Here is a 9,744-nt window from a genome sequence, read left to right as displayed (position 1 = left end):
GCTGTGTCACACCAAGGAGTTGTTGCTGCTCTCTGTAACAACAGGTAACAGTTTGCACATGCACGGCGTCGATGCCACTTTCAAACACAAGATTACCAAGTCCTCTGAATGGAAAATAAAATAACCCAAATTTATAGCAAAGTAGGTTACAGTGGTCAAAGGGACTGTACACAATCTTTGGACAGGTACCTTCAAAACTAAAGGTGTAGATCAGCAGAAAAGGCTTGAAAATATATTTATAACAGTCCTAAAACCCCAAAGAAACGGTTTATCAGGGAAGACAGGGTGGGTTGGACACGTTACACTCGTTGCTTCTTTCCCAACCCGCACATGGAACAAGATTTAAAAATCAAACCCACAGCTCAGTCGCAAAAGAGAACCCTCTGCTGATTGCTGAGGAATAAATATTTACACTGCGTGCTTGGAACACTATACAGGTTTTAAATTACCTTTTTTTTTTTTTTTTTAAAGAGAAGAATAACACCTTTTTTTTTTTTTTTAAAGAGAAGAATAACAAAGCTTTTTTTCCTTAAAAAATGGAAAAAAATTACAGAGCAAAGGCCAGCTACAGCGAGCGTGTGTGTGCTTGAGCATCCACAACAGAGTATCTGAACCAGGAAAAAAAATGCAAAGGTCTCATGGAAGTGCCATCAAGTACAGTCAGTACAAAAGTGATGTATTTTGCAGTGTGAGGTGCTGAAGCTTTTACTGCAGCCCAGTTCTCTGGTACAGAAAAAAAAAAAAATAGGGACTTTTCTGGTTTGCAAGTCAGCACCAGTTCTACACAATTCTGGTTTTGAAGCAAACAAACACAGCTTGCTTCTTTTTTTTTTTTTTTATAAGTGGGCAAAGAAAAGGTGACATTTAAAGAAGGATTCAGTTTAGTTCAGGGGAGATGGTGCAAATGGGAGGAAAATTTTACTCAGGAAAAAATAAGATCACTTGGAGCTGACGAGAAGACGCCTGTGCCTTCACTGCACTTGACTTTTCCTAAACCCAAGTCAGTGCTATCAATAGTGTGGAGTGGTGCAAAATGCAGCAGCTTGCCCACACACTTTCCTATTTAAATAACCACTGATTAATCCCAAAAGACGGATGAAGCCTGGAGCAGGAAGAAGAAAGAGGATAACTAAGGACCACTGCTATGAGTAATAAGCCTCCCAGCTGGCTTTTTTGCACGCCCCTCTCCCCACCTTATTTTCAAGCACTGCTCTCTGCAGGAAAATTTCAGGTTTTGGCTCTTTATTGGTGCTGCAGGGTCTCCCTTTACTGAATAAGAGAACATACCACCATGTTCATTAAAGACCCCCTGGCTTAGAGAGAAGTATTTTCAACCAGCAAGTTCAGCAATGAGATTAATTAATTTGGCTTATTAAACATCACTGAAGCCCTGACAGTGGTGGCCAGTCCCCCCATCCCTGCACACACACAGTGTTCCCTGTGGTTGTTCTCCCTGTTCCCTGGGGCTGTTCTCCTGCCAGCCAACACCTATTATTTCAGCTACACCTGGTAGTGCCAGGGTGTTTTGTTTGTTGTTTTTTTTTTTTCCCCAGCAAACCTGTCTGTTTTGCTTTTCTAAAGCAATTTGAATATTCGGGCCACTATGGATTAAACAAAAGGAAACCTTTGAGCAGCTGATTCCCTGGAGCTGATCATACAGAGTCTGGGTAATCCTTAATTCAAATCCTTTTACAGCTGTTTCTGGGAGCCCCTAAAAGAGGGAGGGGGGTGATGTGAGGATTGACACTTTCTGTACAATAAGGTAAAAAAATAGTGGAAAGAGAGAAAAAAAATCCAGCTTCATTCCTGATGCTGCTGGATCCCTGGCAGTGCCTCACCAGAGAGATGCAGTGCAGTGCCTTGGGTAAAGAACTTACGAAAGTGGCCCAGAAGTTTCTATAATCTCTTGCTTAGCCCAGGAACATGTCTACAGGAAAGGAGCAAGAGCTGTACAAGTGTTCCTGGGCTGTTTCTCCCCCCACTAACCAGCAGTAATATTTTTATATGTGTATAAATAAGAATATCCCCCACCAGCCTCTCTTCACAGGGTGATTTAGGGCTGGAGAACCATGCAGAAAGGGCAGCTCTGACCCTCCTTGTCTTCAGCACAAAGCTTTGCCAACACATGCAGTGTCTTGCTGCCCATTATCACTCCTTTCTTAAAAAAAAAAAAATCATATTAATGTATTTACAGATGCTGAGTCAAAAGCTGGGGATGATCTGCTCCATGTGTGCCCTCCACCTGCACAGCTGGTCTCTATGTTAAGAGATCAGCCTGGAAGCAGGAGCTTTCTGGCAAAGAAATCCAGTGCTCTTACTAGGCTCAATAACTAGTCCCAGGCAGGACACTAAGCTGCAAGAGAGGATTTTTTGGTATGAGCAAATGTACAGCAGAAAACTTCTCTCCGTGGGGAGCCTCTCGACGCTCAGCAACACAATCCTGTATCAGAAAGGGCCCATCCTGTGTCCCCCACACCATCAAAGAGCCAATGCAAGTCCTCACGCTTAGAATTATGGCTCCTGAGCCAATGAAGCATCCAAAGGAAAAGCAGGATTTGCTGGGGGACGTAAGAAGGGTCAAAGTCCACGTGGCAAGAAGGAGACCAGCACGTTCTGCTCAGTTGGCTAAATAGGATGAAGTCCCACCATAAGTCTTAAGAGAAGAGGAGGAGGAAGCTGTTCTCCCAGAAGCAGTGACGTCTTCTAAGGGAAGAGCAATGACAATGACAAGGCTACAAACCACTCCACATCCATGCTGCATCCCACAGCCTCTGCCGGGACATCACAGCTCACCACGGACCCAGAGCAGCCAGAGATGAAGTGTAAAGGTTACCCCTGCTGAAAGGTGGACAGATGACTTTGGATGTGACCAAGCCACGCTCCAGGGCATCTTTCCTACCCTGCTCCCATCTCCAGGACTTCCATGCACACTGAGGCACACAGAGCATCACAGCAGGAGAGTGTCCCTGGACGTGCTCTGCCCACTGACAGGTGCTGACATCTTGTCTGGGGACAAGTGGTGCTCCTGTGGGCAGGACCTGAGTGCTGCCACGTGCTGCCACGAGTGCCCTGGGAGGTTCCAAGCCGAGCACGTGGCCATGGCAAGGCCACACAAGCTGGACGAGAGCCTGATTCCCACCACAGTCTGATGACACCGTCTCCTGCCGAGGGTCTGGTGGCTGGAAGGGAGATGCTGCTCCGAGCAGGAGGATGAGGGTGACTCTCGTGGTGCAGCCTGGCAGGACTGGAGATGTCTGTCCCCAGCCCTGTGGTGCTGAGAGCTGTGCTTGCACTGCCTGCCTAGCGGACCCAAAACCAGACAGAGCTGCCTCAACCACGTGATGAGTGCCCAAGGACGAGAAGAATCTTTGCTCCTGGTGAAGGCCAGGATGTACCTTTAACATCCCAGCCTGATGTGATGCAGTTCACTGGGCACATGAACAGGGCTGGGAAGCCAACGTGCTGCAGAGCTCCTTCAGCCCTGGTGAGTGGCGAGGCAGGACCTGGGGGCTTTCCAGGTGGCATCTTGAAATTTAGCCTGGGATGAAGCCCCAACACCTGGGCAGCTGCTACAAAACAGCACAGGCTTCTTCTAGGAAGCCTCTGCTCAGCTGGTTGCGACCATCTAGTGCTACCAGCTCCTCAACTCACTTTCGGTTTGTATCCATTTATTGGCCTCATGGTGCTAAACTGTGTATTTTAAATATAAAAGCTACTAGGACTGAGAAGGTCTGAAGCACATACTGGTTTTGAGACTTTTATTTCAGGAAAAGATTAAAGAATTAAAATAGGAGCTGCCCTGCTGACAAGAAGAGTTGAATTCAAGAAGCTGATAAAAAAGGAGCATTATACGCATTGAGCACTGTGCATTTTCAGTCAATATTGGCTCTACTTTCTACTCTACTTTCCTTTGACTAGGAAAAGGGAGTTTCACATGCGCACAGACCCTGGGATACACGGGACTCAATGAGAGGAAGGGAGTAACAGCAAAAAAAGAGAGTGCTGGGCTTGATCTAACAGAGGCAAGAAAGTGATCTTACAGCTCAGCCCCTGGAACACCAACTCCGACCACCAGCGAGACGGGAGCAAAGACGCGCCGACGGGGCAGACTTGGTGCACTTCAGTAGCTGCAGCTCCCTATCCAAAACCACCTGGGCAGCCACCAAAGCTCGCCAGGCTTCGGTGGCACCTACATTCAGGATACGGCACAGTCACGGGGCAGGAGAATCACTTCTTGTATCCTTCTCCAGCGGGATGTCAGTGTTGTACCTCCAGACTCGAGCTCCCCGACAGCTTCCCCCGGGCTTTCCCCCCTTGTAGGTGCAAGTAATGCAGTCAAGATCAATGATTAGATCAGGCTCCTGGCGTGCTCTGAGCACTGGGTCTCTAGACAGCAGTAAGAGCTCGGTCTGGCCGACACCACCCAGGCCCTGCTTGCGCACCAGAGCGGCCGGTACGACAGAGCTATAGCTTATTAACAGGCTACTGAGCCTTAATACTGACACTTAGTGTAATGGTTTACAGTAAAGAAAGGATTCTCCTACAAAGCGCCGAAGAGAGGGGGGGAAAAACCCCAATCCAATTCCTTCCTCTCTCTCTCTCTCTCTCTCAGAGTCTCTGGAGCATCTCACAAGCAGGGAAAGGAGCCGGGGAGGCGAGGGGGCGGCGGGGGGGCACCACCGTGGCGCCGGGTCCCGTCGGGAGCCTCAAGACGAACGACAGCAAGGACAGTCGTAAGGAACGAGAGACAAACGGTGCTGGTGCTGTGCTGCCTCAAGCTGGGAGGTGCGCGTGGTCAAGCGGAGCGGGGAGAACTAGTCTTTCTTCAAGTCCCTGGATTCAAAAAGCTTCAGGCGTTCTTGCACAGTCAGGCCTTCCTTCAGACTCTGGGAGAGAGAAAAGACAAGAGAGCGTGGGACATGGGCGGGCGCCCGGCACGCGGAGAGGGGGCGATGCTCAGGCAGAGGAGACGAGGCAGTGGAGGGATGGGCTCCTTGGCGGAGAGATTAGTGGGACATGCTGAGAGAAAACACACGGTTATGGAGGGCGGTTACTGGTGCCTAGAGAGAGAGGGTGAGATTGCAATGAACCAGGCGACGGACGAGAAGCGAATGAGAGGCACACACCATGCTGCAAGCGGGATTAGCTGACTGGGAGGTGACCCCCTGGACCCCTGGTGCAGTGCTGGATGGGGCAATTCCAGCAGAGCTCCGGCACCATGGGAACCTCGGATGAAGCTTGGATTTGGTACCCTAAAGCCTCAGGATGCTGAGCAGGACCTGCACACTGGTCCTTCCTTGCCTCCTGCACCACTGCGGCACCCATGGGGACGGTTCTGGCTCTGGTCAATGCAGGATTTGCTCAAGGAGCCCTGGAAACTGGTGTGTGCTGCCAGTGGCCATCTCAACCACTCTCTAATCCCAGCCTGGGGTTATCCCAAGCCAAAACTGCCTCAGCTGCCCAGGGTTAGACAGACAACTCCTAAATTCTGCTCAGGTCTGGCAGGGTCTGACAGCTGATCCAATTCAGATGCAGCATCCAGATTTCAAGGCACAACACTCAGCTGACCATCACACAGACCAGCCCTCCAAGCCCTTGGCACTTGGAACTGTGAAATCCCTCACCTACATGTGGGGACCCAGGAGAACAGCAATGAGAGGGGCACAAACCCAGAAACAAATTGCTTGACTCCTGTAAGTCAGCTTTAAGCTGAAACCAGCCTGAGGGGACACACCAGCCTAACACCAGCCTCTCTCCTTCCTCCAGCCTCAAACCTGTGGCATGAGAGATTCAGGGGAGCAAAGTCTTGGGAAGTGAGTTGGCCCTGCTTGCTGTGGATGAGTTGGCACAGCCATCCCTCCTAAAAACAGCCCCCAGAGCCAGGGTTCTGCCCCTTCATGCCCCACTGCTGGCACAGGCAGCTGCCTGCCAGCCTGTTCCTTGGAACTTGCAAGGAATTCACTCTGCAGCTGGAACATTATTTGCTTTACAGACTAAGACTTGGCACCTTCAAAGGCACAGACAGGAGGAATGGAACTCAACTCCTACAAGGAAAGGCTGAGGGAACTGGGATTGTTCAACCTGGAGAAAAGGAAGCTCCAGGGAGACCTTAGAGCCCTTTCCAGTGCCTAAAGGGGCTCCAAGAGAGCTGGAGAGGGACTTTGGACAAGGGCATGAAGTGACAGGATAAGGGGGAATGGCTTCACACTGACAGAGGGCAGGGTTAGATGGGATATTGGGAAGGAATTCTTCCCTATGAGGGTGGTGAGGCCCTGGCACAGGTTGTCCAGAGAAGCTGTTGCTTTCCCATCCCTGAAGTGTCCAAGGCCAGGTTGGATGGGGCTTGGAGCAACCAGGGATAATGGAAGGTGTTCCTGCCCATGGCAGGGGGTTAGAACTGGATGATTTTTAAGATCCCTTCCAACCCACACCATTCTGGGACTTTATGATCCTATTAACAGGCAGCCATCTCTCCTTTTCCTTTCCCTTCCCTGACTATGGTGCCAGAGGACTGTTCAATCACAGCAGCAGCTTAGACTTTTTGGATGTTTTTTTTCTCCCATGTGTTTATCAAGGCAGGACTCCATGATAAACTTGCCCCAAGGCTGTGCAGATTCCCATGGTTACTGTATTTCTGGAAATGTTTTTCCTCCCACAGACCCACAAACACAGAACGGCTTTGCCAGGCAGCACGGAAATGAAAGCACTGAATTGGATTGAATTTCCAAATGCTCTGTGCTTTCTTTCCAATGGGCAGCAGAGTCTCCTGGGATGTGAGTCTCTGAGCACACACTTCCTAAGGGAAGTTTACTTTGGGCCTCTTTAAATGGGAGCAACCCGTGCATTTCAGTTCGTGCATCTGACTTCTCATTAGATGGAAGGAGGCACCAGGAATCATTAGACCGTTCTGCCTGATGGTACAAATTCCAGCAAATTCAGCCTCCAGGCAGTCTCTCAACCCACTGAGTTGCTGATGAGGGGAGCCTGATGAAGTGAGACTAATATGGGATGATATTTGAGATAAAGGGATCCTCCATCACACTTCCTGGGGCTCTCCAGCCACCCCTCTGCGACCGTGCTGGGAGCTCCCCTCTCCTCTAAACTGCCTCTGCAGGTGCTCCAACCTCAGTCTTCGCCACAGGCCAGTAAATTTAACTATTGCTCCAGTTAATGGAGATATCTGGCTCATTGGGTCAGCCTCATTTCTCAAGAGCTCCCTCCTTTTGCTGGATGAGCTTAGAAGCCACTGTATGGGATGCAGGCGCAGTGCCAAGGGATGGAGAGCAGCTGGGTGGACACTGGGGGCTGGAGGAGGACTGGAGAGCAGGAGGAGGAGGTTACTGGGCAAGGAAGACTCTTGCTCAGGCACAGATCAACTGAAGATGCAGCAATTATGGGCAAAGGACATTTAGGGCAGCCCAGGACATCATCCTCTGCAGCTGAGGCAGGGGCCACCATTTCCCATGCTCCAGGCTGTTGTGGGAAATGCACTTACAGGCATCCCTGACCATTCCTCCACCTGCCTAACAGCAAATTGGGTATTTTCCTGTGAGACCTGGATGGTGCTGGAGTTTAGTCTGAGGCATGCAGAGTCATTCAGGCGTGCACACTCAGTGTCCCACGCTCCCAACACAGCAAACAGGAAAACGTGCCCCACCATGCCCAAATCCTCTCCGTGTCGGTGAGCTGTGTTGGAGAGGGTGGGAGGAGCAGGAAGACGAGAAAGCCATATTCCCCCGGGAAGAGCCAGAGAGACTGTGTTTCGTACAGATCCTGGGTGCACACTGACTTCTCCCCTCCCTTCCCCCCTCCCCCAGGAAAAGAATTAGCCGTAAATAAACGGGTCAGTCATCAAGAGAAGAAGGGCTCTGGTTTGCCGTGGAGGTGTGAGCAGGGCATGCAAAAGTTGGGCCACTCCCGTGGGCAGCTGCGTCGCTGGGCGGGTGCCGGTTTGTTTGTTTACCTACGTGGCAGGGAACCTGGACTCGGGTTCATTTCAGTTATCCCATGAGACCTGCTCAATAACGGACTGTTGAAGGAAAAAGCAAAATAAAGAAAAAACAAAAACAAAAAAACAAGAAGCTCATAAATCCCAAGTGCATTGGCGCTGGCGCAGCCCCAGCCCCCGCCTCGCAGCGACAGCACCCAGGCACAGCCCGTGCTTGCTCTCCTCTCCTCCTTTCCCACCAAGCAACACACACAGGGACCACAGAAAAAGTGATCTGAGTTGAAGTGGTGAAGAGAAACCCAACATCAGACTGGCCCAGCAGGTCTGGGCTGCCCCAAAATGCACAGAGGTCTCTCTGTGTTCACTGGGTGCAGCGCAGGCACCCCGAGCTGAGGAGCTGCTGCTCGCAGAGCTCTGGGAGTGACTGTTTCCCCATGTGGGCACCAAGCTTGAAGCCTTTTGCCTCTCCTGCAAGGGCCCAACCACTTCAAACATCAGCATGAGACACCAGGTGAGAGGCAAAGCAGGTTTGCTCATGCTCATCTTCCTCCCAACAGATTTATGTTTAATGCTGACTCCTGATCAGCATTATTTGCCCTGTTTTATCCCTGTGGTCCCACATGATGTAACTGGCTGCCAAGGAGAGCTTGGCACAGCATCACTGGGCTTTGGGACCAACAGCAAGCACAGAAGGGCCGCAGAGGCACAGGGCCATCTGCACCATGGTAACACACAAGGAAAGTGTGTGTTAAATAGGCCCAGGACCAAGGCATCGTTGCCACACAGAAAGACCAAAAACCTTGCAGTCATGAACCCTGAAACCTATAATGATGTGCATATTTCCACCTCAATTTCAACTGAAAACAGGGAGCAAATACTGGGATAGTCCTCCTGTGAAAGACCAAAGAACAGGGTGAACTTCATCCTTTTTTTCCAAGCAGGGAGCAGCTTCACACCTCCAGCTCAGCAGGGTCAGGAGTGGGGGATGAGGCCCTGCCTGGCTGCACAGTCAGCCCTTTTGCAGTCAAAAACCATCCAGGCCAGCACTAATGACTGGGAAATTCTCAGTTTTCTTCCCCTACCAATTTCTTCCCACCTGGGACCCCCACTGGAGAGTAATGTTCCCATTACTCCTCATTCCCATCCCACTGGGCAGGAGATCTGAGCTCACCTTTGACCTGATATTCCTTAGTTGCCGGCTAACACTGGATCTGTCTTTCTTCAAGAAATCAGGGTTGCTTTTTGATTTCATAATATCTGGGAAGAAGCAAAAGAAGTGGGGTTAGCCTGGTGCCCACTGCATTCCTGCAGGGCTGGGGCTCCTCTGCCCTCCCAGCCCGGGCAAGTGTCCTGATGAGCCCGGCTCAAGCAGCACCGCCCTAAAGGTAGAGGGAGCTTTTGAGGGTCTCTGCCCCCCTGCATCACGAGGTTTTACTGATGCAAAATGCCAGAAGGCCTTCAAAGCCCATCAGCTTCCCAACTGTGGGCTGGAAGGCCAAGTCCTACACTCAGGCCCAGATGCACGTGTTAGCTCAGGACACCCAGGACTACTTAGAGCTGCTGGAGGAGGACTGACCATATCCCGATACAGTGGTGTTCACAGGGGATTTCTCTCCCTGAGCTTCTGTGGCTGCTTTCAGCTGCTCTTTCAACCTGCTGATATCACAGTCTGCCTTGGCCTTCACGATGCTCAGCTCCGTGTAGATGTCTTTGTACTTGTCGCTGGCGTATTTCTTATCCTGGCAAGGGAACAAGAACAACCCGATGGAGCCAGACAGACAGCTGGAGCCGAGGGG

At 50.8% G+C, this 9,744-nt stretch overlaps 1 protein-coding gene across 8 annotated transcripts in view; it reads right to left on the bottom strand.

Annotated features, from left to right (window-relative positions):
- Positions 1–485: 485 nt before the first annotated feature.
- MPRIP (myosin phosphatase Rho interacting protein) overlaps positions 486–9,744 on the bottom strand; it is a 78,867-nt gene continuing 69,608 nt past the window's right edge. For 4 of the 8 annotated variants that reach the window (XM_032704518.1, XM_032704519.1, XM_032704522.1 and 1 more), the window contains 3 exons: positions 9,525–9,687; positions 9,120–9,205; positions 486–4,886 (listed from right to left, as the gene is read on the bottom strand). In XM_032704518.1, the coding sequence (XP_032560409.1) occupies positions 4,815–4,886; positions 9,120–9,205; positions 9,525–9,687 (321 nt within the window). In that variant the 3' untranslated portion in view covers positions 486–4,814. Of the gene's footprint in view, positions 4,887–7,963; positions 8,030–9,119; positions 9,206–9,524; positions 9,688–9,744 lie in introns of all 8 variants that reach the window. The other 4 variants (XM_032704520.1, XM_032704525.1, XM_032704521.1 and 1 more) reach the window with 3 other exon arrangements.

The sequence above is a fragment of the Chiroxiphia lanceolata genome, chromosome 16 (assembly GCF_009829145.1).
Source record: "Chiroxiphia lanceolata isolate bChiLan1 chromosome 16, bChiLan1.pri, whole genome shotgun sequence".
NCBI classification, from domain to species: domain Eukaryota; kingdom Metazoa; phylum Chordata; class Aves; order Passeriformes; family Pipridae; genus Chiroxiphia; species Chiroxiphia lanceolata.
Note: the sequence above shows the minus strand (reverse complement) of the source record. Positions and strands in the feature narration are given on the sequence as shown.